This window comes from Lentinus tigrinus (genome assembly GCF_003813185.1).
Source record: "Lentinus tigrinus ALCF2SS1-7 unplaced genomic scaffold L226scaffold_53, whole genome shotgun sequence".
In the NCBI taxonomy this organism is placed as follows: Eukaryota; Fungi; Basidiomycota; class Agaricomycetes; order Polyporales; family Polyporaceae; genus Lentinus; species Lentinus tigrinus.
In genome coordinates this window covers 84,890-112,326 of record NW_027137962.1, presented here as the reverse complement: position 1 = coordinate 112,326, position 27,437 = coordinate 84,890, and the positions used below count along the sequence as shown (strand labels likewise).

The window sequence follows — 27,437 nt, the reverse complement described above, 5'->3', positions numbered from 1 at the left end:
TACAACATTGAGTATACCCTCGTTCCAACTTGAGCTTGAGTACAGCCCGTCACAGAGGGTACTTGAAGGTGAGTTCCGCCAACTTGTCCGTCTGCGCGCGCCTGGCAGAGTCGTTCCCGATCCTCAACGGCACATCCCCGTCCAGCACGACCAACACCTCGCGCGTCTTCTCATTGTACCGGGGCCAGTTGATCGTCCTGTTCGAGCCGCCGTTCGGGTCGAGGGTGGAGACGAACTGGATGATATAGTCTGCGAGGTCGTCCCCGTCGAAGAAGAGGCCGTTGAACTCGCTTGCATGCGGCTATGTAGACGGGCATGTCAGCACCCCGCAGCAAGCTCTCCGTGGTATGCACAGCCCAGACTCACATATCCGAGCCCCTTGAACGGACCGCGCTCGTTCCCTGTACAGGTAACAGGAGAGCATCAATCAGCCTTCAATCAGCTCCGACGACGGCACCCCAAGAGCCGGAAGCGGACGTACTGAAAGACCACACAGGCTGCCTCGACGAAACGTGGTCGAGGAAGAACCGCCGCGGGGCCTGGAACAAGACATCGCCTTGGATGGCCGCCATGCGCTTGTACTGTGGCGACAGCTGGTTGTCGTCCCCAGTGCCGAAGGGCGAGCCCTGTGCCGGGTCGTTCGGGTACAGCGTGTACACCGGGGCGAGTTCGTCCTGGGTGGCGTTCGGGAAGAAGTAGTCGTGGATGAAGGTCTCGAACTCGTCGTCGGTGCTGCGTAGTGGGGCAGGTTAGCTCAACCGCTACAGGTCGCTACAAGGAGGGGGTGGACATACGTGATGTTGAAGCTGGGAGTCGCGAAGAGCGTGCCCTCGTCCAACACGTCACCTACGGATCCAGGTGAGTCAGCTGTGAACGCAAGGTCGAAACATCGTTACTGACCGCTGATGAACGGCACGTCGGCAACGCTTCCCGCCAGCACGAGCTCTTGCGGGTGAGCGGTCAAGAACACACCATCTGCATGCGGGTTCCACGGTATGACAGCAGCAGCGCCCTAGCAATCCCCACCGCATTCGACAACGCGAGCCAGTCAGCACCTCTCCCGTCGAACATTCACATTCCACAGGCTCATGACTTACCGGGTATGCAGACGACCCGGGGAACGTCCCCGCCGCAGCCAGCAGCGCATCCCCGTCCGCCCCGCGCAAGCACTGCACCGTGTCCGTGTCCGCCACAGTGGTGCCAGTGGCGTTTGCGCACCCGACCTGCTCGACGATCGAGTCGTACGCCCATTGTTGGAGCGCGGTGTCGCCCGTCGGGAGAGGCGAGCCGGAGTCCATGATCGCGGCGCGGAAGAGACCCCCGGCGTTCCCCCCGTCCGTGAGCATGTGCATCGCGACGGACATCGCGCCTGCGCTTGGGCCCCAGCTGGTTCCGGAATCCGAGCGGATGCGTGAGTGCTGCCGGTGGGTTGTGCGGTGGAAGAGGGGGAGAGAGAGCTTACATGGTGACCTTGGCGGGGTCTCCGCCGAAGGCTGAGATGTGCTTGTTGATCCAGCGGAGAGCGGCGCGTTCTGGACTCGGGGGTTAGCGGTTGCCCTCGCGGGGAGCGGAAAAGTTAATGCGGGTACTTACGGTCTTGCAGCCCGAGGTTCCCGACGCCTGCCTCTTTGATCTCCTTGCCACCGAGGAACCCGAACACTGAAGGCGAAATTGTCAATCGAACATCATCATGACCAAGACGCAACAACAGTGTCTTACCATTGAGACTGTGAATCATATCGTGTCAGTACAGGTGAGGATTGCATTATGTTGGAGACCGAAGTTAGCCCGCTCACCGATAATTCATAGCCACAAACACGACGGGCTGGTCCATACTGATAGAATGCTCCACAAAGGCCTGTCCCGGAAACCTATGTGCCACACGCCACGCCGCGCGTTCAGCCTCTGAGGCACCCAATTGGACGGGGACATGACGTCTCACCATGCAGTAGACCCGACGGTGAAACCGCCTGAGACAGAGAATCCTACAGTCAGCATGTTCAGCACCATCTATGTGCGCAGGACCCTCACCGCCGTATATGAACTGGGCGAGATAGTGAACCGGTCAGTCTCTCGACTCGTACATCCAACTTCAGAGACAAACACGACTCAAACTCACCGCAATCACAGGAAGCCCGTCATCCGGCTTCGCCCCAGACGGCACTTGCACGTTAATAGTCAAACCTACCCAACCACAGTCACGCAGTCACGCAGTCACGGTGAACACTCCTCATACATTCTCGAAATGGAACTCTGTAACTCACAATCCTCGTCCTCGGGGACGTCCACGACCGGCAGTACAGTCACCGAGTACGCAAGCACGTCCTGCTCGATCTCGGGCGGGAGGTCCGCGCCAGCCCCGCTCTGCAGCTGCGGGCACTGCGCCGCGGCGGATCGCGTCGCGTCGATCGTCCCGTTGTACGACTCGAGCAGCACGGGCAGGCGCAGGCGCAGGTCGCCGATTCTGCCCCACGGCAGCGTTAGCTTGCGTCAGAGGGGGTAGATGGGGTAGAGGAGCTACGCACGGGGGTTGAGCATAGGGGATGCCGATGTAGCTCGTCACGGAGCCGTTCGTGGTCCCGAGGACAGTAGCCTTGTCGAGGGTGACGGTAGGGCCTGGGGCGGCGCTGGACGAGGAGGCCGAGGAGGCCGCGGCGGTGCTCCCAGCTTGAAGGGAGAGAGCAAGCTGGATGAAGAAGGTAAGGCGAGCGAGCATTGGGGGGACGATACCGAGGTTGGAGGAGCTAAAGGAGCGAGCAACGAAACGAGAGGTGTCTCGTCGTGGCTATATAGGTTTCCTATCTACTCAGACACGAACGCGCGAAACCTCATAGCCGATGCATATGCGAGAGGGAGCTGCCGTTCGACAGGGCTTCTTTCAATTTGTAGTAAGGCATTGGCAATGTGTGATGGAGCGACGGATCGCCGGGACATGAGAATCCGCGATCCCGAGCTGAATACTGGCAGGTGGCTGGCGGGTGCTTGCCAGTACCCCGGCTGCAACGCGTACAGTCAACCCAATAGCGTATTCCAACAACAACAGACCCACATCGTGCACCGCAGGACTAGCCCACGACCCTGGATCCAGTGGCAGTTGGGTTGATGATGCAGGGAAAGCACACACGTACCGCTCGTGACCCACAGAACTCTCCGAAACTCAACCTCTTTCTTTCTTCTTCTCGCATCGAGGCATGCACGAGAACACTTCCCACCTACCTACAGTGCTCCTCTATTGACACACCAACTCAGCACTGGTTATGCGGACGACAACTGAAACGTACCACACAGAGCCCGAAGTTCGCAGGCAATGATACGTCTGGCCCTGTGGACTTTGTACTAGTGCTGCCCTGGCAGTGCCGGAAGTGGTCCTCGGTTCTCGATGTTCCCGCCAAGTACGAGATGCTGCAGGGCCGCCTTCAGGAGGACATTGGACACCGGCCTCGCGGTGCACGTGACATGGATGATCAAGGTGCGCACGAAGATGAAGACTAACCTGCTCGCCCGGGGGTTCTGAATGCGTGGCGAAAGGACGCTGAACGAAGTATCGAAAGGCGTGTATGACAGCAACGACGACGACGACAGACGCTGCGGATTAGGATCGCATACACCCACCTCACGACTGCCCGAGAACTGTCGCGGGAGAGCTTCCGTCTCCGACAGTTGGCTGCTGACGTCCTTCGGGCATGAGGCCTTATGCAGATGAGCGGTGAACACAATTGTCTGCAAAGCAACCCAACAGCTTAAGCATACACAACCTTTATTTCAGATCCCATACCGTGCGCCGTGCCCCCCGATTTTACGTTCACGACTGCGCCTTCTTCTGCTCATGCTCCTCCCTCCACCGCGCCAGCATCTCCACACTGATCATCTTCAACCCCCACCGGTCCGCAAACCGCCTACACCCATCCCTCCGCATCATGCCCCCCTCCTCATCCTCCCCATCCACCAGCTCGCACAACACGCCCGCCCTCGGCAGCCCCGCGATCTCGCACAAGTCCAGCGCGGACTCGGTGTGCCCCCGCCGCGCGAGGACGCCGCCCTCGCGCGCGCGCAGGGGCACCATGTGGCCCGGGCGCGAGAACGCACTGGGGGACGAGACGGCGGGCGAGGCGAGCGCGCGCACGGTGAGCGCGCGGTCGTGCGCGGAGATGCCGGTCGTGGTGCCGTGCTTGTAGTCGACGGTGACGGTGTAGGCGGTGCGGTGCCTGTCTTCGTTCTGGGGCACCATCATGGGGATGGAGAGCGCTTCGAGGCGGTCGCCCGGGAGAGCGACGCAGATGTATCCGCTGTGGGGGGGCGTGTTAGTGTTTCTGTGCTTGGATTCATTTTATGGAGGCATGGAGGCATAGGGGAAGCAACCCTAAAGAGAGATTTGTTGGAAGACGCGGTGAAGTGTGACCGCATGTTCTGCTCTAGCAATGGAGGCCGATGCAGAGGCGAAGTTGCGTATATGCGGTGAACTGGAGGCTCGCGCACCGCGTGGACCCGACCTGCATCAAGGACACTCACACGACGCTGCCTTCCCATGGTTTGAGACCGGCACGACCTCGCTGACGCACAGCGCAACGGTAAAGCCGTGAGTACGGTCTGTGTCTCGGCACTACAGATGCACGGAGGTCGCAACTATGCAGGATCGCGGAACCCTACCGAACGCTTCTGACCACGGGCGCAAACCTGAGTGTGATGTTACGCGGCATGAGAGAATCAAACGTCCGCCGTGTCCGGGTGGTCTGCCATGGCAGCAAGGCATACCGTGCGGCAGCTTCACGCCATAGTCGTGCATAACTCACAGACAGAGCAAGAGGGCGCGACATCCGTTCCACGCACGGCGTGAATGGCATCGGTCAAAGTCGGCGATACATAGACGCATCCAGAGCTCTTTGGATTGAGACTATATGCGCCTTAGCACATGCACAGACACATGCGGGGCACACGCGGCTCCCGTTTCTTGTTCCGGGGAATGCAAGCTTCGGAGGTGCAGTGAACGGTTCCGTGTGCGGGGATGCGTTTACGGCATCTTTGCACAAGTCGCATAACATGCCTCTCCATTCGGCACATGGAATTGGGGAAAAACGGAATACAGAGACAATAGAACGTACCTCGAATGCTTGATCATCCACGCCATTTTCTGGGTAGAGATGGCACTGCCTGCGGTGATGAGGTCGCCCTCGTTCTCCCGGCCCTCGTCGTCCATGACGATAATGAATTCCCCGCGGGCGAAGGCTTCGATGGCTTCTTCTATGGGGTCGAAAGCGAATTCAGCACGTAATGGTGCATCGAGTACTTCTTGAGGACGAGAAGAGGAGGCCGTCGCTGGGACGAGCGGAAAGTCTGTCGGGTGCGAGGCCCCGTTCATCTTCAAGCTGGTGCTGGGTGCGGAGTGAGAGGCGGATGACTCGGACTGAGCGGTGAGAGCTATGGGCGCCATGAGTGAAACTGTGAGGGTTGCAGAGAGGGAGGTGGACGAGGAGGTGGACGTCCGCGACAGATCGGCATGGTGGATATGTATTCGAGGACCGGGAGTTCAGTCGAGACGTCGACAGAACGGCCGGTGAGTAAGAAAAAGCGCGTGATTACAAAGTAGCATTCCGTGATGACTTAAGTAGGCATCTCCCAGACTGTCGAGCGCATCGCAGCGGCGGGCCTGCTCATCGAGGCGGGCTCTCGCGGGGCGCACAGGCGGCGTCGGGAGCGGTGAGCTCGACGGTTCGGACGACGAACGCGGAGGAAGCGTGGGTCGGAGGACCAACGGGAGGAGACGCAGATTCGCGCAACGTCATTGGCCGAGGAGGCATCGGTCGAGCCCGGAGGACGGCGCCGATGAGGACCGCTACCAAAATTTATATGGGGACGCGCGGGCGAAGCGGGACGTGCATCATCTCCGGTCGCCCTCCTCCTTCTTCTCCAACTCCCACCACCACTCAGCGCCCCCGCTCCTACGACTCGGACAGGCCATCCAGTCGCGCCCTAGATTCTATATATTAGCCTTAACGACCTCTAGATAATACCCAATGGCTCAGCTCCCTCCCTCTGGAAAGTGGGACGCCAGGTATGTTGTCGACGTGTCAAGCTTGCCTCGTTCTTTGCTCACTGCGTTGCTTTCAGGTATCTTGGCCCCGTCCCCCACGATGCCAGCTACTACGCCAAGTGTATGCTCGGTGGTGCCCTTGCGTGCGGTTTCACCCACGCCGGCATTACGCCTCTCGACGTCACAAAATGTAACATGCAGGTGTGTATTCTTTCCGTGTTTCCTTCCGCACTTCGTCTCCTCCTCGCGCAAGTCTCGCACCCCTCACGACACCTGGTCTGATTGGAGCTCTCTGGAGAGGCCCTTCGTGTGCAGTATTCTTCTGCGTTGGTGCTCGTGCTTGGGACGGCTACGCGCCATCGGTCCGCGTCTGTTTGTCCTCCGTGCTTGCGCATCATTCGTATGAGCCTTCATATCATGTCATCCCCTCTCGTTCATCGCGCGTCCCAAGTCAAACAATGCGTGAGCTGGCAGGAGCCATCAAGGTTTCCTAAGCGCTCGACTCTCCTTATCGGTCAGTGTCGGCGAGGCTTCGGACGAACGTGTCTGCTGCGATACGCTTTCTCTTTGGGTCGCGCATATAGTCGTGTGCCCATGCAACTTGCGACATGCCATGCTTCTGCACGACGAGGACTAGCATATATTCCGCATGAAGCAACCTGCTGACCAGCTCCATAGGTCAACCCGGCCAAGTACAAGGGTCTTAGCAGCGGCCTCAAGACCATCATTGCCGAGGAGGGTAGCAACGGTCTCTGGAAAGGTTTCGGCCCCACCTTCGTCGGCTACTCCCTCCAGGGTCTCTTCAAGTACGGTCTCTACGAGGTCTTCAAGGACCAGTACATGAACCTTGCTGGTGAGGAGGCCTCCGCCAAGTACAAGGGTGCCATCTGGCTCGCTGGCTCTGCCTCTGCCGAGTTCTTCGCCGACATCGCCCTCTGCCCCCTCGAGATGACCAAGGTCAAGATCCAGACCAGCCCCGCAGGCTCCTTCCCCATCCCCATGGGTGCTGCTCTCGCTGAGATGAGCAAGCTCCGCGCGGACACCCGCTACCCCTTTGGCTCTCTCGTCCCCCTCTGGTCGCGTCAGGTACGTCACCTACCCCTTCCCCCGGTTAAGTCAATCCGCGAACGAACACTAACCTTCTCCGCGCGCGCGCAGATCCCGTACACGATGGCGAAGTTCTTCTTCTTCGAGTACATCGTCGGCCTCTTCTACAAGCACGTCTTCACCGCGCCCAAGGACACGTACGGCAAGACGACGCAGCTCGGCGTCACCTTCGCGTCCGGCTACCTCGCCGGCGTCGTCTGCGCGGTCGTCTCGCACCCCGCAGACTCGGTCGTCTCGCTCATGGGCAAGCCCGCGAACAAGGGCAAGTCGCTCGGCGCGATCGCGTCCGAGACGGGCATCGTCGCGCTCGCGACCAAGGGCCTCGGCACGCGTGTGCTCATGATCGGTACCCTGACCGGCTTCCAGTGGTGGATCTACGACTCGTTCAAGACCGCGATGGGCATGGGCACGACCGGCGGCAAGTAAATGTCGACTCGGGCGGTGCTGGAGTGTTGGAGTGGGAGGCGGGGGAGGGATGTGGTCGATACGATCTCGCGTTCTGTCTTTTTGGTAGATGCTACTGTATCTCTTCGACGGACATGCCTTTTTCCTTCTTTGAACTGGTGTGCGGCGTGAGGACGAAGTAGCAATGGCAAGGCAATATCGAGCTCGACATCAATACTCGAGCGACGTGGCCCTTCTTGTTCTTGTTCGTCGACGACCGCGAGAGGTGAGTACAATGTATGCGTGCCGTAAATGGAAGGCTTACGTTGCCGTCGTTGCGTACCCAATTGCACTTGTTTGAACAACAACAGTACTACTTACATCCCATCTGTCCCTCCAATGCAGTTCGCTCCGGAGGTAAGTATGCTTTCACGTACGTACTGCATCAATGTCGAATGCCGTAGGCGCAGACGCCGTGCCAGTGTATATCGATGTCTCTTTGCGAAGGCGCGGTCAGGGCGCGGTGCAACACTGGCACTTGCACTTACAATAAGACAGCTCGCACTCTTCTTCTTCCCGCGACAATCGCAGTCTGCCTGTGCCACTCACAACTGGCTAGTCAAGTAGTCAAGTACAGCCTGACCCCAAGGACTTTCAGGCTTCAGCTCAGTGATATCGACGCTCCTCGTCCAAGTCACCCTATTACTCTAGTACTCAAATCAACACAGCCGCTCCCCATATCCGGACCCGATCTACACAGACTGCATGCCGACGGCGAGGTTAACGTCGACCAAACAGGACGCGCTCGGGCTGTCCGCGTCCGACGTGCTCGACAACGTGTGCACCGCGCTGGACAAGAGCCGCGCCCTGCTGGACCTCGCGCCCGTCCCGGGCCTCGCGGCCGCGGTCGACGTCCTCCTGGGCATCCTCGACCAGGTCAAGGTGCGTCTGGATCCTCCACATCACATCATCGAGTCCTCTCAGTACTAGTACTAGTACTAGTGCTCAGTGCTCAGTGCTCAGTGCTCAGTGCTCAGTGCTCAGTGCTCAGTGCTCAGTGCTCAGTGCTCGGGCTGACGGATAAATGCAGAAGATGAAAGCGAACACGGAGACGGTGAACGCGGTCGCGCAGGAAATACAGAAGCTCAGCGCTGTGATCGCGGACGTGGCGAGGCGGGTCGACGCCCGCGCTGCACGGCTGCAGATGACGCCTGGGGAGCGGGCGAAGATGCTCGAGGGCTTGCGGACGGCGGACGGGTGGCGGCAGCGTGTCGAGCGGCTCAGGAAGTGCGTATACGTATATTGTACATCGCGACTCGCCTTGTACCCACTGGCATCGCGGGTGGGTGCGACATGTGGGTTAGCTAGGAGGCTGACGCGGTGACTGGTTTCTTTTTTGACAACATAGGGAGCTGGAAGACCTGCGCGAGAAGGCTGTGCCTTGCGCTGAGGGCCGGTGGGTAAGGCGCTTTTTGCGCACCACAAGGGATGAGGAGACGCTCCAGGCGGTCTGTGCCGATCTTGCGCGGGTGGTTCAACGATACCAGGTATGTCGTTGTGGGGTTTCTGCATGGACAGATTGACTTGACAGTGCAGTCGCTTCGTAGCTGTCGGGTGTTTTGTCGATAGAAGCGTTGACTGAACACAATCTTGCTCGTCTGGAGGCGACGTATGAGGAGGTCAAGGTGAGAATTGAATATTGAACTCTTTCGTGTGTAATGTCGCAGGATGATGATGGCATTCTGATCGCGGTTCGTCTCTAGAGAATCGCCGAGACTCAGAAGGAAGAACGTACGTCTACCACCACCAACGCGGCCTCCGCTGACTATATGCGATCGTTAAACAATATCTAGGCGAACAAAAGACCATCGAAGCCATCCCTCACGCCGACGCCGGCTTCGAAGCCGCAAGCAACGCCGACAAAGGCTCCTACCTCTCCGGGACCCGCGACGCCGTCTGGAAGCACCTTCAAGCCTGGGTATCCAGCGACAAGCCAGTCTGCTTCCTCGTCGGCGCCGCCGGCATGGGCAAGTCGACCATCGCGTCCGAGTTCTGCCGGCGGCACCATCACCAGCACGAGCTCGGCGCGTCGTTCTTCTTCCGCAGGGGCGACACCAGCGCAGGCTCTACTGCGATGTTCTTCCCCACCATCGCGTACCAGCTGGCGCATGCACGGCCGGAACTGCGCCCGTACATTGCGCGCGCGGCCGCAGGCCACGTACATGGGGCTGGGGGTGTCTCCAGGATGGAATATGCTGTCGACGATCTCCTGCGCAGGCCGCTGCGCGAGGCTGAGGAGGGGCATGGGGGAGTGCCGCTCTCGCGGCGCGTGTTCGTCGTGGTCGACGCCTTGGACGAGTGTGACGGCAACGACCTCGTCCCGGAGTGCCTCCGGCTCCTGCTGTCGTGCGCCCTCCGACACCCGTCGTCCTTCCGCGTTCTCATCACCTCCCGCCCGGACCCCGATCACGTTCAGAGGGCCTTACGGCGGGACGCCGAACTGAAGCGCGCCTCCGTCCTCCTCTTCCTCCGCGACATCGAGGAGCAGCGGGACATCGACCGCGACATCGGGGAGCTCATCCGGTCGAGACTGTGCACGGTCGAGGAGGGCGCCGAGTGGCACGCGACAGACCCGAGCGTCGTCGCGCGGCTCACGGAGCAGTCGCAAGGCGTGTTCGCCTACGCGCGCACCGCGGTGGACTTCATCGTCCGCAGCGCGGGCCGAGCGCAGATGGAGCACCGCCTGCAGCTCCTCCTCACCCCGGGGAACCCGTACGGGCTCGGGAACCTCGACCTGCTCTACCGCACCGTCCTGGAGACGGCGTTCCCCCCAGTGGCGGACCTCGACCCGGAGACGCACAAGCAGCTGCAGCTGATCCTCGCGTGGATCGCGCTGTGCCAGACGCAGAGTCCTGGCTGGGTCTCGCCGTTCCTCGTCGAGGCGCTCTCTGGGGTATCCTGCCGCGAATCCATCCCGGTCCTCACGAAGCTCCGGTCTGTGCTCATCTTCGACTCAGCTGGGGAGCTCTTCGACATCGAGCACACGGGGATCCGCGCGATGCACGTCACGTTCCGCGACTTCCTCGTCGACCGGGCGCGCTGCGGGGACACGCACTACGTCGACGCGGGGCGTATGCATGCGCGCCTCGCCGTCGATTTGCTGAGGTGGCTGCACAACAATGGCCGGGACTCGGACGAGTTCCGCCCTGCGATTTGGGTGTGGTCTGATCATGTCGTGCAGGCGCATCCGACGGAGGAGCTGGTCGGCTTGCTCAGGGAGATCTTTGCCTCTGTGGAGACGGAGCGGCCGTCGCTGTTCTTCTATCACTCGCATGAGGTTATGTATGGGCCCGATAAGGCGACGTCTCTACTGCGTTGGGTGGACAAGAACATCGTGAGTGGTCCCAACTCGTAAAATACAGCACAGATCTGGCAGCCTGACTGACTGATCTGCCAATAATATAGGGCCGGGACTTGGCTAAAATCATAGGTACGTCCTAGTAGCAATCGTCTAACGATTCACCTCCCGAAACTATACCCAGGTGAAGACATCCGCCTCCGGAACCCGCGCCTCACCGTCTGCTACGAAGAAGAAGACATCAGAGTCTCGGAGCATCCTCCAGGCTCGCAGGGTGCTCCAACCAGTGGAGAGATAGACGAGCTCAAGGATCGCAATCGGACCCGGTGGCTGTACTTCAGGGACTGCTGGACCGCAAACTATCCGGACAGCTACCACTCGCTGTTTGGCCCGCTCGACAGGCGTACCCCAGGGTATTTCATGTATCGGAATTGAAGGTGCGGGCAGGTGCGATGAACACTGAACTGGTTATGTCAATGACGAGGGTAACGCAGTAGGAATCTGTGAAGGCCGTGCGGACGTCCAGAATACTATGCGAGACCGCTGAGAGTCCATTGGTCGTCTGAAGATTTTTTTGGTCAGATGAAGGGTGATGCTTGACAGAAGGGAACTTTGCTCTCAGCACATCTCCCTGAGGAGACTCGGACGCCTGGGTTTGAGTCTGAGAAGTCATCGGCGAGCACCAAACGACTCCGTGTACTATAACGACCTTGAAAACTTGCTCCATTTCCTCGTTCTCTCAGGGCAAAATCAACGAGTTATTTCTCTGGTCAGTTCTGTAGGGCGCGGCGGGTTCGGAACAACGATCCGTGCGGCTCGGCCCTGTGCTCGGGCGTCTCGCATAGCGAAGCTTCAGCTTGTACTTGACTCTCAAGCGCCGCCCAACCCAGCGCGCGCAAGCTGTCACTGACGTGGCCCGGCCGCTCGGCGAAGATTCTGATTGTGAAATTGGCGTAGCGATGATACGACCTCCTCTACACATTCTACACACAACAATCTGCCGCTCTCGGACCTTCACCGCAGCTATTTGGGAGTCGGTCGAGTCGGCACGAGTCTGACCCAGCTCAAAGCGTGATGTCCTCCGCCCGCAAGGATGCACTGGCCGACGTTCTCGACAATGTATACACGGCGCTGGACAAGAGCCGTGGACTCCTAGGGATTGCGCCCGTCCCGGGCCTTGCAGCCGCGGTAGACCTCCTCCTCGGCATCCTTGACCAGGTTAAAGTGCGTTGTTCCGTATCCATCTTATCAGACATTGCATTTTCTGATAGCCTGACGCGATCGATGTAGAAGATGAAGGCCAACGCAGAGACGGTAGAGGCAGTCTCCCGGGAGATACAGAAGCTTAACGACGTCATCGTCGAAGTGATACAACGGGTCGACCGCCGAGCCACACGCCTGCGGATGAAGTCTGAGGAGCGACAGGAGATGGTGGAGGCCTTTTCAGCATCGAAAGAATGGCGCCAACGAGTCGCACATCTCAGGAAGTACGCATGCTCGTGCTAGTGTGAGCTATGGCTTACTGGTGTTCGACAGTGAGCTGGAAGACCTGCGCGAGAAGGCCGTACCTTGTGGGCAGGGTCCGTGGCACAAGCGTTTGCTTCGCAGCATTCGGGACGAAGACACCCTTAACGCGATCCGCGCGGATCTTGCACGTATAGTTGAACGATACCAGGTGGGTGTGTCGTCGCTAGACAAGCAGCTCGGTTCGTACATCAGCTCATAGTCACCTACTGCTGGCACGATAGCTCTCCGGCGTTCTGTCCATCGAAGCATTGGCCGAACAGAGTTTGGTATATGTGGAGAAGACGTATGTGGAAGTCAAGGCGGGTATCTTTATAATCGTGACATATGTCGATATCCTGACCGCGATACAGGCGATGGCCATGGCGCACAAGGCGGAAGCTATCAAGCAGCAAGCAGAACGTACGTTGATGATATCGACCGCGGCCTCCGCTGACGCCTCGATCATTATACAGGCGAACAGAAGATTGTCGACGCTATCCCTCATGCCGATACCGCTGGTTTCAAAGATGCGAGCAATACCGACAAGAGTTACTACCTCAGTGGGACTCGCAAGGTCGTCTTCGATCGCCTTGAAGAATGGGCGTCGAGCGAGAAACCGGTCTGCTTCCTCGTCGGCGCCGCTGGGATGGGCAAATCGACCATCGCATCGGAGTTCTGCCGCCGTCATGAGGACAAACTTGGCGCCTCGTTCTTCTTCAGAAGAGGCGATACTGGCGTCGGGTCTACTGCGATGTTCTTCTCCAGCATCGCCTACCAACTGGCCCAATTACGGCCAGAACTACGTTCGTATATCGCGCAAGCAGCGCAAAGCCATAGCCGCGCTGGCCGCTCTCAACGGATGCAGTATGCCGTCGCCGATCTCCTCCACGAGCCTCTCCGCGAGGCCACAGATGCCGGCTTACTCTCCAAGTCGCGCGCGTATATCGTGGTCGACGCCCTCGACGAGTGCACCGAGAGTGAATCGCAGCCCGACCTCGTCCCAGAATGCCTCCACCTGCTCCTTTCCTGCGTAATGGCCTTCCCATCGTTCCTTCGGGTTCTCGTCACGTCGAGGCCCCAGCCTGACCACATTGGAGCAGTTTTACGGCGCAACTCTGCTCTGAGGGATGCCTCTATCCAGCTCTCCCTCTACGATGTGGAGGAGCGACAGGCCATTGACCGCGACATTGGAGAATTGATTCGTACAAGGCTGTGCGCTGTCGAGGAAGGCGCGCGATGGTACCGGAAGGACCCGTCCATCGTCACCCGGCTAACCCAGCAGTCGGATGGCGTGTTCGTATACGCTCGGACAGCGGTGGACTTCATCGTCCGGAGCGCGGGCATTGCCCAGATGAAACACCGCTTCCAACTTCTCCTAACCCCGGGCAACACATACGGCCTTGGCCATTTGGATCTGCTATATCGCACAGTTCTGGAGACCGCATTCCCACCGGCAGATCTCGACCCGGTGACTCGCGAGCGAATACGACTTGTGCTGGCGTGGATCGCTCTCTGCCAGTATCGTTATGGGTTAACTCCGCGTCGCGTGGAGTTGATATCTGGGATTCCTTGCCGCGAATTAATACCCATCCTTGCGAAGCTCCGCTCTGCGCTCGTCTTCGACCTAGGAGCAGAAGATGTAGCCGGCACGAGATTCCGTGCCATGCACGTCACTTTCCGGGACTTCCTTGTCGACCGGGCGCGCTGCGGGGACGTCTACCACGTCGATGCGCCGCTAATGCATGCTCGCCTCGCTGCGGACTGTCTGAAGTGCGTGCGCGACAGCCCGCGCAGAAGGCTCGTGTTCGGCTCGACGAATCGCGTGATCTATCCCGTCTTCAATTGGGTGGATCATGTCGTCCAGGCCAGTCCTACGGAGGAGCTTGTCGGTCTACTCCGGGAGATCTTCACCTCCGTATCTGCGGAGCGAGCTGCGATATTCTTCTGTCAGGAACGCTTCGGTGGAGAGCTCCGCGCAAGTACTGCTCTCCTGCGCTGGGTAGACAGGCACGTTGTGAGTGGCATCTACCTCAAACTAGATACATCCGTAGGATCTCGCTCATCGGTATTTTTCTCTGACAGGGTCGGAACCTCGCTAAAGTTATGGGCAAGTAATATTCCCTAAATCATGGCAAAGGCGTGACTTAACCGACGCGCTGCAACTCGTTGCAGGTGAACACTTGCGAGTCCAAACGGAACTCGACGTCAATTTCGGAGAGATGATCACAGTGCACTTTCGGGATCAAAGAAATTCTAACACCAATCGCGAAGCGTCCTCGACAACCAAGAGCCCCGTCGGACACCCGCCTCCAATCTATGAGCTACCTCACTACTACATCCCACAGTCCACTGTACTTCCGTCGCAGTGAACAGCTTTCCTCGTGTGTCTACATCCTGAATCAGGCTCGCATGGGCGTTTCCAGCACATCATGGGGGCCCTTTGAGTCGACCCCCCACCCACAGTCGCGGTTTCTCCTGGGGAGGAGTGCTGCTAGAGCGCAAGACAAGGTGCGACTCCGAACTCGTGAAGGTGTCACAACGACACGTCGTATGACAGGCATGATCGTTACTCTAGGACATTCCGGATATTTTTGTGACGTGTTTCTTCCTGATCTCTCTAATGCCTGTGTGTCGTGGGTGCTCTGATCGGTAGACCACATAGCGGACACGTCTGCTGTACTGCACACGGTTCTCGCCTGGTTCTCCGAGCTTCGGCGAACTTACATGCTGAGAAACCCTCACAATAGTTGCAGGATCTAGCTGAGTCAATATAGCACGCACGGTGTTCCTGTCTCCTCATCCCGGGCATATTAGTCATAACATACAGACCGTGCCTGAATACATGGAATACTACAGCGACTCGTATCAAGCCGCAAAATCATTCTTTGCAGGAAGAACATAACAAAGGAGACGTCCCCTTGCGTCCCGCGCAGGAGGATGCGCTCCCCATGGATGGTCTCACATAGACTCTGAAAAGAATTGTGAGTTTCTACTGTATGTCGCAATGAAGATAGTAAGATAACACTCACGCATAGGTCGACGCCGCTGCGCGCTGAGGGGTGTGCTAGCCCACGGAGCAGGGGAAGACGATTCACTACAGCCACGGCGTCTCGGCACTGAGGTTACGATGGAGATGACTGGTCGCTGCTGTCCTCTCCCCGGATGCGAGCTACTGGAATTGACCGCGATGGTGGTTTGTGAGGTCGCTGACTGTTTGTGCAAGCCCGGAGTCGTCTCCGAGTCATTCCTCTCCATCGGCGCCAGGACCTCCGCCCATCTTGGGTTTGTGGTCTCGACCGGGGCGGAAGGCATGTCCGGAGATGATCCTGGACCGTCTTGTCGAGCATCGGAGTCGTCATCCCTAGCGTCGGAGTGAATGATTGGACTCCCGCTGGGCATGGCATCATCCGATGACTGCACATCCTGGGAGGCCTCCTTTATTGGAATCTGCGCTTCGACTTGTTGGGTGGGCAAAACAACGGCAGTTGCGGAGGTCAGATCCGTTTCCCGTTGTATGAGGTCCACAAGATTGTCATCGACTTCCGGCGAGGCATGAGGTGGGTTTGCAGGCACTGGCACCATAGGCTCCAGGGACGGATCTTGCTCGACATGGGCTTGGCGAGAGTGGTCCTGGATGTCCTGGTGTCGGTGAACGAGTATAGGGGACGTAGTGGCATCCACAGAACTCATGGACGTCGAGTGGCTGATCTGCGACCGGGATGCGGAAACGATGTCCGCCGAAGGGAGAGGGGGAGGCAGAGGTGGTGGAGACGGGGATGAAGAAACACTGAATATAGCCTGCCCGCCGGAATGATCAATGCCGGGTCCAGTGCGAGCTTGAGCAGCCAGGGTATAGATCCTGTAGGGGCATACGTCTACCTCGGTACGATGAGCCACGACCAGGAGGCGAGCCTCATGCAGCAGTGCACGAATATCCGCGAATCGCTTGAGTAACCAAGATGTCAACGCACGTACGGACACAGACACTGGCTCACATACCTCGGAGTCAAGCCAGCCATGAGCAGCTGCGAGCGCACGTTCCGCAACGTCCAATTGGCCCATGTATCCCAGCGCTTCTAACCACGTCTTCATGCTTTCCCGGGAGAACACGGCCAGGCGACTTATCAGCCTCTCGTTTCCGCTCGCACCCGACAAGTGGTCCGCCCAATGAAGACAGGCATATTGAACGTGGTCTGGAATGTAGTCCTTGACCCGCTGCGCGATGCCCACCCATTCGGCCTTGGGTACGTTCGGCTCCCTGAGTCGGCACACGTTCGGTCGGAGGAGTGTGAGTGTCGATAAACAACATTCAGCGAGATCGGCATGGCATGCGGAGACGTCCACGGAGTAGAGCGGGTTCGTGCAGCGCTTGGGATCGAGTAGAAATCCGCGGAAGGAACTGTGCAAGAGACGGATCTTGTCGTCCCTACCGTCGCGCTGTATTGGAACGAGGGAGCGCAGGCCGTTCAAAATGGGCAGAGAGTCGGTGCATGGGATCAGCGACAATGATTCCAAGTCTCCAGGCGAGATCGGTGTCATGAGCAGTGCGACATAGCCCAAGACGTGTTGTAGTCGATTTTGCTTCTCGGGCAACAGTTCCATCTGTGTCGGCGGGAACGCTGCGGTCAAGACTGCGGCGTACATCCTGTCAAGGTCCCTCAGAGGTACGGAGCCGCTCCTCGACGGGCCGTTGGACAGGAGAACGTCAAGTTGGGAAAACATGTGTTCGGGGTCCGCATTCAGATAGTTCAACGCCGCCCGCGCGTGCGAGAACCATCCTTCAGCCTGCTGGACAACTCGGGAAAGGCCATTTGGAACATCCTGGAGGAGCGCACGTCCGGGAAGTGTACGAGACAGCGATTTGCGCAGGAACTGTTCGATATCCTCATCAACGACCTCGCGGGGGATGTCTTCAAGGGAGATCCGACGAACGTCGGTAGAATACTCGTCTAAAACTGCTTCGAACGAGTGTTCAGGTCGCGAGATTAAGAGGGTGCGTAGGGGGAATGATGAGTTCTTGACACAAGACATGAGGACTTCGAGGATGTCCGGGGCGTGATGCGACGTATTGGCGGCATATCTGTCGAGATCATCTATGATCAAGAGAATAGGGGATTGGTGTCCTTGAGCCGCGCGGAACGGGTCCTCTATGAGCCTTCGTGCAGTCTCCTTCGTACGACAGCGTCTCCCTGAGAGCCGAATCGCGGCGTCCACGATGTGAGGCCGGAGCGTTTCTTGATTCTCGGCTAGCTCATAGGCCAAAGACGAGAAGAATGCGGAGCCGCAGTCACGTCCGTCAGTATGCAAGAACGCGAACGCAGCCCCAAGTCGCCGTTGCTGATGGAAGCGATGGGCAATCTCCATCGCAATCGCTGTTTTTCCGGTACCTGCGCAGCCGGTGAGAATACATATTGGTTTTGTGTCGGGTGTGGTCGCTGTAGCCCAGTCCTCTAGGTCGGCGAGGAGCGCGGAGCGGGTGCCATGGAGGAGTGCGCTGTATTCCTTGTGCAGATCGGTACGAAATGCTGGATCCGCGTGTACGAGGTTGTTCAAGGAAGCCTGACCTTCTGTTGTGTCAGGGTCAGAGGAGTCCGCGGGCAAAGGAGGCAGATAACGAACGCTCTACGCAGGTTGTGGCTATCAGAGCCTCTAGGTCCTTCATAATTAACATTGCGCATCGTGTCTTGTAAGGTTTCATCAGCACACACCACTGCATCGTACGAAGCGGGGAACGAACCTGGAATAACTGCAGTGCTCCGTCGAACCCCGTCTGCAGCGACTGTATTGTCTGCGCATCCCGTTCGCTGTATAGACATCGGAATAAGCAAGGGCCTTGATAGAGGGTGTTCGCCTTGTCCCTTAACGCGTTCAGCTCACTATGATTCACTTTAGTACCGTGTTAGTCGAGCTGTCGTATACCATACTTACGTGAGTAACTGTCCGATAGGTTCGGGATGGGTCGAAACCTGATTCAAACGCTTGCATAGTGACAGCCTCCGGGGATCGTTGTTGTCAAATGCATTGATGCGTAGATGTATTTGTTCGCCCGCGTCCATAATAGCGTCCACGAGATTTGTGATCCGATTCGACAGCGTCAGAAGTGCCGCATGGTTCGTGCGCGTCTTCTGTGCGTCATTGATTCAGCCGAAGAGGTAGCAGGCGAATCGAAATCAAACTTACCTGAACCCTCACAATAACCTCGCTGAGGACCCCCGCGACAACAGGGAAACCTGGGATCGGAACCGCCGCAAGAACCTGCTGACCAGCAGCGAGGAGGGCCAGAGCCGCCGAGAGGTTGTCGTGAGCGTCGCTAGAGTCGTGTGAGCTGATACAGAAGCACATCGGGATGCGAATGTTTGCAGACATGACGCTGAGCCCAGCAACGCTATAAGTTCTGCCCGTTATCAGAGGGGCAATGCGCGCAGCTATAGTTGCTCCGAAACATACGGAAGACAACCCGCGAGTTCGTGTGCGCATGCGTTCACTCTCGAGACACCATCATGGCCACCTCAAGGTGGCGAGGTGGTCATGGTTGGTCGCCGCCTACCAATCAGGTCACTCTCAGTACCCATGCTGGGACCGAGCCCGATGCACTGTCCTGTCGCACTCTCACCAAAGGAGCAAAGCCACACTCGATTGGAGTACGTCGTCATCCGCGCTTTAGGTTGCACTTCTCGAACCACCACGCATGAACGGGCATGTTCGTGCCAGGTACTACCCTGTAGTAGACGAAACTGGCGTAGGCCACATCTCTCGAGGGGAAACTGCGCGTGGATCCCCCATGGGGACGATCATCCCGAGCAACGTGATGCTCCTATATCGAGATAACCATACTAGCCCGAGAGCTGGTCGGCTTGGATTGATACAGCGTGCACTCCTTCGCGTGGTGGACATGGCTGCGATTTCTCATCAGGGCCGGAGCAAGATCGGAGCTTACCGACTATGTCATGGGATGCCGTCATAGTTCATCGATATTGAAAGAACTGCAACGGCGACATTGCAAAGGCGTGTAGGAGGCATGCGGCCAGCCCGCCGATGGTACCGTTACAGTTGATTGATACGGCAGCACACGGAACACCCTGTACCATGTTGTTCCAAGTCTTCGTCGTCGTTGTCGTGGTGTCGTTGCCAGCAATGAGTTACAGCAAGGGTACTGAGAATCTCAGGGACCACTGTGAAAATGAGTCGAACGCGTGGCACCTGAGATTGTGATCTTATCTGTGAGCGCTTGACTCCTCCAACACTCGGATCAGGGTATCAGGCTCATTACTATTGAACACACATCAGGTTGATATAAGTCACGGCGGGCACCGCCCCAGAAGTGGCGGCGAGAAATGTTCAGGTAATCCTCGACTGAGCCTAGCTGCCGCGAAATTTAGGACAACATTCTGATGTCCCAATAATGCGACCTTACATCTTACTATGACCGTCGTTTAGAGTGGCAGAAAAGGACACCTTTGTCCGGAAACATGTGGTCGCCGGAATGGTGCGAGAAAGGCTATCCTTCACTTAAATTTCTGGAGGCAGGAAATGATACCCGGACAAAGGTGACCTTTTATGGGGATTCTATCAAGATTTCAGGCGTCAGCCAGCTTTTAGGTCACCAGATAGCTGACACAAAGGTTACCTTTCAAGCGAAACTTTTCGGGCACTGGAAAAAGCCCGGATAGGCTTTCTTTTCGGTATCGCTAAAGTTCACTGTGAAAGGTATCCTTTCTGGTGCCCCAAATTGTCGTTCTGAATGCACTCAAAGGTCCCATTCTCAGACCATTGAAATATTGGCAGTAACTTTGTGGCAGCTGAGCTCAGTCGAGGATTACATGAACATTTTCCGCTGCCGCTTCCGGGGGCGGTGCCCGCCGTGAGTACAATTATGTCGTCGCATGGTCTAGTACTGGATATTCTTCCTCCGGAACAGGACACGGAGACCCTCCACCTGCGTCGCCCACGTCTGCCGTCCAAGCTCGATCAGACGGTCGACATACTCCTCGACAATAACCTCCCCAGATGCGATGAAGTCCAGATCGCGTTCAAGGAGCATCCTGCCGATCCCTTCGCAAGGTCCGCCCTGCTTCAGATCCCCCCATAGCGCCTTCAGTCCCTGGAGGTACTCGTCTCGCAAGCTCCTCGTCTCTTTCGAGCTGAAGACCCCTTTCGCGATCACGTACGTCGTGCCGCGACTCTTGTGCATGGTTTGCGGCTTATGGACGACGACCTTTTTCGAGATGTTGTCGAGCAAATAAAGGAGGGGTGCGGCAGGGAAGCATTCGATATGCGAAAGCCGCGTGACGATGGTCCCACCCGGAGTGACAGACTCGAGCGCGATGATGAGCTGTGTGATGAGCAGGCGGTCGCGGTACGCGCCGTGAGCGGCCTTGAGCAGGTCCGCGTCCCCTCCGGGAGACTGTATAACAGAGGGGTCGTGCCGGTACGTACGCAGAGCGTGGCCGTCGAGAACGACGAGAGGGAAGTGACCGGTGAATTCGTGCGGGAACTGCAGGGAACGGTGGTCCCTGACATCATCCGCCGGTGCTGGAGACCAGTGGTAGTTGAGAATGTCTTCCGGATAGTGGTGGTAGCGACTTCGGAGCCATTCCTCTAGCAGAAGAGCGTGCCCGCCTGCGGACTCCGGGAGGGATATGCCCATGCCGATCGCGGTGCGATTTTTCTGCAGGATATACGAGCTGAAACCACCGGGAGCACAGCTGAATGTGTGCTTACGTCCGTGAGTATGTATATCAAACGGTACTACTACGACTTACTCACCCAACGTCTAGGAAACTGAGCTGCTTGGACGACGGGATGCAGTGAGCCACGCGATCTAGCTCCTGCATGATACTCCGCATGCTGCCGAACCAGGTGTGCTCGGTCTGCTTGGTGGGGCTGTCGGCAATCTTGCGCAAAGTCGTGAAGTGTTGGTCAAGGTCCTCGTTGTCCCAGCCCTGAAAGAGAAGCAAAGTTGGCGTCAAAAAAGTCGACTTGTCAACAACACGGTCTCACCCTGCTCCGCATCGCAACGAGGTCCTTGAGCTCCGGTACATCGCGTCTTTCCAGGATCACAGATGGTCCGAGACGGCGACTGGTTGCGTCAGACGCGGCCTGGAGAGGAGCTCGGCTGTAGGGATATTGTGTGAAGAGAGCCATGATGATGGTCATCGCGGACTCAAAAGTACTATATATACCATGAGCTACAAGGTTCAGCACACGGTGGAGTCACCGACCACAAAACAACTGCAGCACCCGTTGACGAGACAACTTTCCCTCACCTACCGCAGCAGCAAGCTGCTAATTGAGTCACGAGGAATCGCAGATCGCGATAGCACCGCGCGTGGACTCACACCCTTCTACAGGTCTACCGCAGCACAGCTCTAGCCCTCGTGAAGGAGCAGAAGCTGTTGTGGGACAGGAATGTGACCTGCGAACTGTAAGTAGTATTCAATTCGAGAGTAGCTTTGACCGCATTGGAACGGATCGCGGTCCCGGAACTCCATTGACACGCGGCCGCCGACTCCTACGACCTTCAGGTGAGCGACGAATCAAATCATCTCAGATAGAACACACTGCATACCACCAAGCGTTTCAAAAGAGCCCATTCATAAATATTGAGAGATCTCAGGCGGATGGCTGTGGACGAGACACGATGCATAGTGAATGGTGGTCGAATGCAACGTGAATTAGCGCCCCGGCCCCTTGCCTGTTGTTACACAGTAAGCGTCAGTTACTTACAATACTGATCCTTATGCGCTGCATTGATAGTTCTTTCCAAAGCTGGTCATTACGGGGGTATCTCCTCATCTACAAGAACGGAACAAGCCGTGGTCGTCCCTCAATGACCACCAGTCGTCCCCAAGCCCGCCGCAGTCTTGACCGTGTCGTAGATCCACCACTGGAAGCCGGTGAGCGTCCCGATCATGATCACGCGCGTCCCGAGTCCCTTCGTCGCAAGCGCGACGAGGCCCGCCTCTGATGCGATCGCACCCAGCGACTTGCCCTTGTTCGCGGGCTTGCCCATGAGCGACACGATCGAGTCCGCGGGGTGCGAGACCACTGCGCAGACGACGCCCGCGAGGTACCCAGACGCGAAGGTGATCCCGAGCTGCGTCGTCTTCCCGTACGTCTCCTTGGGCGCGGTGAACACGTGCTGGTAGAAGAGCGAGACGATGTACTCGTAGCAGAAGAACTTGGCCATCGTGTACGGGATCTGCGTTCGTGCGGCGCACGCGAGATATTCAGCATCAGCAGGCGTTTCGCCAGCGTATCAAGGGCGGCAGTGCTACGTACCTGACGCGACCATAATGGCACAACTGCGCCGAACGGGTATCGAGTCTCCGCGCGGAGCCTGCTCATCTCGCGGAGCGCAGCCATCATAGGAACGGGGAACGTCCCCGGGGCGCTCGTCTGGATCCTGACCTTCGTCATCTCGAGCGGGCAGAGCGCGACGTCGGCGATAACTTCCGCAGACGCTGATCCGGCGAGCCAGATAGCGCCCTTGTACTTGCGGGAGGCTTCCTCCCCCGCGAGGTTCATGTAGAGGTCCTTGAAGACCTCGTAGAAACCGTACTTGCACACCCCTTGGAGCGAGTAGCCGACAAAGGTCGGGCCGACACCTTTCCAGAAGCCTTTCGCGCCCTCCTCGGCGAGGATCGTCCTGAATCCGGGTACGAGTCCCTTGTACTTGGCGGGATCCACCTGATTCCAGAAAGGTGAGCAGAAGGAACTGAGAAAAAGTATCAGAGACGGACCTGCATGTTGCATTTGGTGACGTCCAGCGGTGTCATGCCAGCATGGGTCACACCGCAGGCAAGGCCACCGGCCAGTATGCATACGGTGTAGTATCTGGCATCGTGAGGCACGGGACCAATATACCTGCGATAAATCCCGTGAGCACTATCCATGCGCACTCGAGTGCCGCGTCACATACCTGGCATTCCACTTTCCAGTAGAGCTTCCCGCGGCCGAGGGGGCGAGGTGGGCCATGGCAGTTCTATGTAAGTTCAGATCGTTGTTCCGTCAGCGCTGTTGTTGACTATTTTATAGAAGTGTGGTTTGACGATCGTATTGAGCGTTACGTCGGGTTCCGGTTTCTTGATCGCCGCCAATCCGAGCGACCTCGTCAAGGTGTTTACGTGGCAGTACCCCGATAGGTTCAGACACAGCTGCACCGTGTGCCCGAACGCATCTCGGATGACGAAGCGCGATCTTCTGAGGTGAAACGCTCTTGCAACCGGTTTGTGGAAGAAGCCAGCTAGCTGAGGGATGGGAGCTCCGGTGAAACAGTGCTAGGGCGCTTGTCTGCTGCGGTTATGTTTTATCCGTGAGAAAAACGAATACATGCAGACACACCTCCTGAGCTCACAGCCTCGGGAGAAGCCGGCCAGAATGAAAGCGGAGAGACAGAGGAAATCAGCCTGCGGGGTCGACCAATGAATGAATGAGCGAACACAACTTTCCAAGCCCAAGACACACTGTGACCTGTCTGAGGAGATCCGAAACTGACGAGATCGATCACACCTTCAAGGGAGAGGAGTATGGGAGGAGTACTGTGTTCGAGCCAGGAGCGCTGCAGGGACCAACCTTTAGCAGTGAGCAATCTCCAAGCGCACCGTCTGCAAAGTCCAAGCAGCTCGACTCACAAAAGGCGACAGGCTCGAAGCCTCGAGCGTCCTGTATGTCCGCGCCCAGGACAATCCGTCCTGGCCAGTGCACAGCCTTTGGCCACGATAGACAGAACCCTTCTGTCCTCTGGGCCGCAGCCCGAGCTCAACCGGAGTGAAGCGAAGCGGCGAAGGAAGGCCGGGAGTCACCGCAGCGGTGACGGCAACTCAAGACTGCGTCCCGTTCCGACCTCGGACGCTCAATCAGGGGTGAGTCGGGTGGCACTGCCAGTGGTGATTCGTGAATGTGAATACGCTCAACACGTCAGGCCTTCAAGTTCGTCCGACTCGGACTGGCCGCAATCAGAGAACATGGTTCGAACCGTACGAAGCCCTGCATAATCGCGTAATCGCGTAATCGCGTGATTGCGTAGTTGGAACTGCAGAGCCAACTCGAACCGCAGTACCGCTCGCGAAGCCCTCGGCGAGGCCCGTCGTCCAAGGGCGGGGATTGCGTAGCGACGGCCTGTGCAAACCCAATAATACAAGCACGAGTAGCGGCATGGTGCGGTACTCGCCGAACTCAACCCTTATTAAACCTTGGCTCTATGAAAATCGAGACCGAGAACCGCGGTCAGTCGTCGTCGTCGTCGAGGGGTGAGTCTTCTCTCGGACGCGTCGCGTCGGGGTGGGTAGTGCGGAGATGGACTTCGGTGGATGCGCAGCCGCAGTGCGAGAGTTGAGAGTTCATATGTAGTAATAAATTCGGTCCTCCGAGGTCCTTCAAGTTACGGTCATCCCCCGATGCAGACCCGATCAGCGACTCTGAACTGACAGCGTATGCGCGTGCGTGCTCGGGGTTCCAATTTCTGATGTTTCTCTTGGAGCGGGTAAGAACGAGCATCCAAGTCGAGTCGAGTCGAATGTGCGTGCACCTGTCCAGACTCCACGGGTAAGTCCCTTTCAGGGTCAGCGCCGCGCCTCCTTGTACGCGAAACTATACCTATACCGTTCGATCGTGATATCCTCCACCCAACCGCCGCACGCACGCACGATCCCAAGTCGTCGCTGGCAGGTATCGGGCGACACGCACCGTGTCCAACAGACCGCCATGGCTCTCCACAGAAGACAGAAGACAGAAGGGAGAAGGGAGAAGACAAGGGGAACGGAGTCTTTCCACGCCCCGGACACATCCGTGTCCGCGCACCCAGACTGACGGGCTGACACAGACGGCGGGATCCCGCCAGCCCGAGTGTCTGCTGGGTGTGTCTGTTGGGTCCTGGAAGACAGCGAAAGATCTGAGGTCACCCACTCACCCACTCACCCACTCACCCACTCACCCACTCACCCACTCACCCACTCACCCACTCACCCACTCACCCACTCACCCACTCACCCATTCACCCACCCCCCCGACCTCCTCGCTCCTCCCATCGCGGCGCACCGTCCTCGGAGTGGGGTGCACCGCCGATGACCAGAGCATGCAGTGCATCGGGCATCGGGTACCGAGCCTCGAGCCCGCACACCCGCACACCCGCACACCCGCACACCCGCACATAGCTCTGTCAGAAAGAACAGCAAGCCATAAGCCCAGCCCATCAGCGCACGGACTTCAAGCTTCAAGCTTCAAGCGCCACGAACCTTGACCCTCGACTGTAAGGCTGCACAGAGTCCACACAACCGCCACGACTCGGAGCGCGACCTCAGGCCTCAAGGCCTCAAGGCCTCACGCGCACGACCCACAACTAGTCACTATGGCACATGCACATGGAACGTCTTGGATCACTCTCGAGTTGGTGGTGTTGGGGGGGGGGGCGGGGCGGGCTTCGCACACAGCTCACCGTGCATCATGCATCATGGCATCGAACTCGAAGCTCGAGCATCACTGGTCACTGGCAGGACCGCAAGCCACCTCTCCGCGTGCGCAGAAGGTCCACGTCCTCCGACGGGCTCCCCGGCGATCAGAAAAGCCGCCTGCAGGCTGCGCCAATGCGTTCTGTCACTGTCATCGCCGTGCCCCCCCCTTCGATGTCGATGGTCGATGGTCGATGGTCGATGGTCGATAGGCTATGGTCGATGTCCGAATGCCCGTGTTCCTCTTCCCGAAGCCTGCCAAGCTGGTGCACGACCTTGCAAGGCAGCAAGACTGTCACTGATGTATAATGCACTTGGTCCGCGACGCTCGCACCCATGACTGCGAGAACATGAACAAGGGTGCGGTCTAGTGTAGTTTCTTCCATCAGCAGGAAGTCACGTCAACTTGCGTGATAAGTTGTACTCACCGATATCCCCGTGCGCAGGAACGTCGACACGTCGACGCCCCCCGTCGAACCGAGACTTCCGCGTTGGCGTTGGCGTTGAACTCGAACTCGAGCGTTGACAAGAAAGTGTCGACGTTGACAACGCGCGCGAACGAGGCTCGGGGACAGGTGCAACACGACGTATAACATGTATTCTCGAGTCGTAATAGTTAAAACACGTACAGTGTACATACTACATACATACACACACACAACGCAAGGCCCCGGGGGAGGGAGGGGGGGGGTATGTCGTAGAGTATACACGTGTCACGTACGCGTTCGAGACGAACAGGTAGGTGTAGAAACGCAGACGCGAGAGTAGTACGCCAGGGGGAGGGGTAAGCTCGGTGCAGGCTGAGAGTCCATGATGCATGATGACGCAGATGAGAAACGGACAGGAGGAATGAGTGATGGGGGATGTACGATGTACTCGAGTACAGTTCACATGTGATGGGCTGTCCGCAGTGAGAGGAGTGAGGAGTGAGAGGTGTAGGTCAGGTCGTGCTGGTAAGAGATGAGATCGAGAACGGACGCGAGTCGCGATCGCGTCAGAGTCAATGAAGAGATTAGATGAAAGATGAAAGACGATGCGAAGAGAAGATTGGAAAGTCTGAATGCTATGTAGTGATACTCATACAACCATGCAGTGAAGTGAGAAGATGGAGATTGGAAGATGTACAATGAAGTGGAAAAGAAGAGACGGTGGCTGATGCTGATGGAGATATGATGCACGGCGACGGAAACGATGCCAGATCAGAAAGAAGTAAAGGCAAAAGGCAAAGCGATGAGGGGAAGCGACTTGGATTATGATGTACAAGGGAGCGATTAGAAAGTGCTGTACATGCAGCGGAGCGGGCAGTGAGAGATGCACAGGGACACGGGTGAAAGCGGAACGCGCGCATTAGGTCGGAAGGAGTGTAGGGAGTAACCAGCAATAGCATATAGTCACATAGATAAGACGAGTGCGGACGCAGGATGAACGTCAAGTTCAGGCGAATCAACGCCGAGAGAGAGCAAGGGGGGCCAAGCGAGGCGGGACCGTGCGCATATATGCATATCGTATCCATAGGGTCGGGCATACAGCATGACGCAGGTCAACCGCGCGAAGTCTCCGGGCGTTCCCCCGCGAGGGCGAGTGAAGGTGAGGGCGAGGGTAATGC

General features: G+C 57.8%; 9 protein-coding genes across 9 annotated transcripts; 4 read left to right on the top strand and 5 right to left on the bottom strand.

Moving 5' to 3' along the window:
• Positions 1-49: 49 nt before the first annotated feature.
• L226DRAFT_576011 (carotenoid ester lipase precursor) lies at positions 50-2,716 on the bottom strand (the record flags this gene model as incomplete). The annotated part of the gene is made up of 15 exons (XM_067685289.1): positions 50-301; positions 367-401; positions 482-732; positions 795-846; positions 901-1,012; positions 1,098-1,386; positions 1,463-1,532; positions 1,594-1,659; positions 1,720-1,727; positions 1,797-1,871; positions 1,943-1,970; positions 2,032-2,044; positions 2,120-2,184; positions 2,265-2,464; positions 2,526-2,716. The coding sequence occupies 15 exons, from the start codon at positions 2,714-2,716 to the stop codon at positions 50-52; spliced, it is 1,707 nt and encodes a 568-aa protein (XP_067529519.1).
• A 1,086-nt stretch (positions 2,717-3,802) lies between these two features.
• On the bottom strand, positions 3,803-5,356 carry L226DRAFT_472552 (3,4-dihydroxy-2-butanone 4-phosphate synthase; the record flags this gene model as incomplete). Its single annotated transcript, XM_067676474.1, has 2 exons — positions 3,803-4,286; positions 5,100-5,356. The coding sequence occupies 2 exons, from the start codon at positions 5,354-5,356 to the stop codon at positions 3,803-3,805; spliced, it is 741 nt and encodes a 246-aa protein (XP_067529518.1).
• Positions 5,357-5,625: 269 nt separating this feature from the next.
• L226DRAFT_540258 (mitochondrial carrier protein) lies at positions 5,626-7,774 on the top strand. The gene is made up of 4 exons (XM_067681832.1): positions 5,626-6,049; positions 6,106-6,229; positions 6,707-7,114; positions 7,187-7,774. The coding sequence occupies exons 1-4, from the start codon at positions 6,012-6,014 to the stop codon at positions 7,559-7,561; spliced, it is 945 nt and encodes a 314-aa protein (XP_067529517.1). The 5' UTR covers positions 5,626-6,011; the 3' UTR covers positions 7,562-7,774.
• A 149-nt stretch (positions 7,775-7,923) lies between these two features.
• L226DRAFT_540255 (uncharacterized protein) lies at positions 7,924-11,649 on the top strand. Its single transcript, XM_067681831.1, has 8 exons — positions 7,924-8,461; positions 8,610-8,806; positions 8,928-9,066; positions 9,127-9,204; positions 9,283-9,310; positions 9,373-10,913; positions 10,985-11,009; positions 11,062-11,649. Exons 1-8 carry the CDS (start codon positions 8,285-8,287, stop codon positions 11,310-11,312), a joined length of 2,436 nt encoding a protein of 811 aa, XP_067529516.1. The 5' UTR covers positions 7,924-8,284; the 3' UTR covers positions 11,313-11,649.
• A 220-nt stretch (positions 11,650-11,869) lies between these two features.
• L226DRAFT_311000 (uncharacterized protein) lies at positions 11,870-14,671 on the top strand. The gene is made up of 8 exons (XM_067673800.1): positions 11,870-12,101; positions 12,168-12,364; positions 12,414-12,552; positions 12,626-12,703; positions 12,755-12,803; positions 12,857-14,397; positions 14,466-14,494; positions 14,556-14,671. The coding sequence occupies exons 1-8, from the start codon at positions 11,952-11,954 to the stop codon at positions 14,557-14,559; spliced, it is 2,187 nt and encodes a 728-aa protein (XP_067529515.1). The 5' UTR covers positions 11,870-11,951; the 3' UTR covers positions 14,560-14,671.
• Positions 14,672-16,235: 1,564 nt separating this feature from the next.
• L226DRAFT_472627 (uncharacterized protein) lies at positions 16,236-18,725 on the bottom strand (the record flags this gene model as incomplete). Its single annotated transcript, XM_067676476.1, has 5 exons — positions 16,236-16,328; positions 16,383-17,950; positions 18,003-18,259; positions 18,312-18,508; positions 18,564-18,725. Coding segments are annotated over 5 exons (2,277 nt in total), but the record flags the coding sequence as incomplete, so codon positions are not given.
• Positions 18,726-20,271: 1,546 nt separating this feature from the next.
• L226DRAFT_548347 (uncharacterized protein) lies at positions 20,272-21,527 on the bottom strand (the record flags this gene model as incomplete). Its single annotated transcript, XM_067682578.1, has 3 exons — positions 20,272-21,088; positions 21,150-21,325; positions 21,384-21,527. 3 exons carry the CDS (start codon positions 21,525-21,527, stop codon positions 20,272-20,274), a joined length of 1,137 nt encoding a protein of 378 aa, XP_067529513.1.
• Positions 21,528-22,209: 682 nt separating this feature from the next.
• L226DRAFT_526926 (mitochondrial carrier protein) lies at positions 22,210-23,360 on the bottom strand (the record flags this gene model as incomplete). The annotated part of the gene is made up of 4 exons (XM_067679080.1): positions 22,210-22,584; positions 22,665-23,072; positions 23,126-23,249; positions 23,305-23,360. 4 exons carry the CDS (start codon positions 23,358-23,360, stop codon positions 22,210-22,212), a joined length of 963 nt encoding a protein of 320 aa, XP_067529512.1.
• A 422-nt stretch (positions 23,361-23,782) lies between these two features.
• On the top strand, positions 23,783-24,579 carry L226DRAFT_310903 (uncharacterized protein). Its single transcript, XM_067673799.1, has 2 exons — positions 23,783-24,247; positions 24,316-24,579. The coding sequence occupies exons 1-2, from the start codon at positions 23,912-23,914 to the stop codon at positions 24,385-24,387; spliced, it is 408 nt and encodes a 135-aa protein (XP_067529511.1). The 5' UTR covers positions 23,783-23,911; the 3' UTR covers positions 24,388-24,579.
• Positions 24,580-27,437: the final 2,858 nt, after the last annotated feature.

Bases quoted from the DNA above. Each gene is read 5' to 3' on its own strand.
- L226DRAFT_540258 (XM_067681832.1), top strand. From the start codon at position 6,012: ATGGCTCAGCTCCCTCCCTCTGGAAAGTGGGACGCCAG. The intron at 6,230-6,706 runs GTGTGTATTCTT...CCAGCTCCATAG, and splicing joins TCACAAAATGTAACATGCAG to GTCAACCCGGCCAAGTACAA. The intron at 7,115-7,186 runs GTACGTCACCTA...GCGCGCGCGCAG, and splicing joins TCCCCCTCTGGTCGCGTCAG to ATCCCGTACACGATGGCGAA.
- L226DRAFT_540255 (XM_067681831.1), top strand. From the start codon at position 8,285: ATGCCGACGGCGAGGTTAACGTCGACCAAACAGGACGCGCTCGGGCTG. The intron at 8,807-8,927 runs GTGCGTATACGT...TTGACAACATAG, and splicing joins CGTGTCGAGCGGCTCAGGAA to GGAGCTGGAAGACCTGCGCG. The intron at 9,311-9,372 runs GTACGTCTACCA...AACAATATCTAG, and splicing joins CGAGACTCAGAAGGAAGAAC to GCGAACAAAAGACCATCGAA.
- L226DRAFT_311000 (XM_067673800.1), top strand. From the start codon at position 11,952: ATGTCCTCCGCCCGCAAGGATGCACTGGCCGACGTTCTCGACAATGTA. The intron at 12,553-12,625 runs GTGGGTGTGTCG...CTGGCACGATAG, and splicing joins GTATAGTTGAACGATACCAG to CTCTCCGGCGTTCTGTCCAT. The intron at 14,398-14,465 runs GTGAGTGGCATC...TTTCTCTGACAG, and splicing joins GCTGGGTAGACAGGCACGTT to GGTCGGAACCTCGCTAAAGT.
- L226DRAFT_310903 (XM_067673799.1), top strand. From the start codon at position 23,912: ATGGGAGGAGTACTGTGTTCGAGCCAGGAGCGCTGCAGGGACCAACCT. The intron at 24,248-24,315 runs GTGAGTCGGGTG...CAGGCCTTCAAG, and splicing joins CCTCGGACGCTCAATCAGGG to TTCGTCCGACTCGGACTGGC.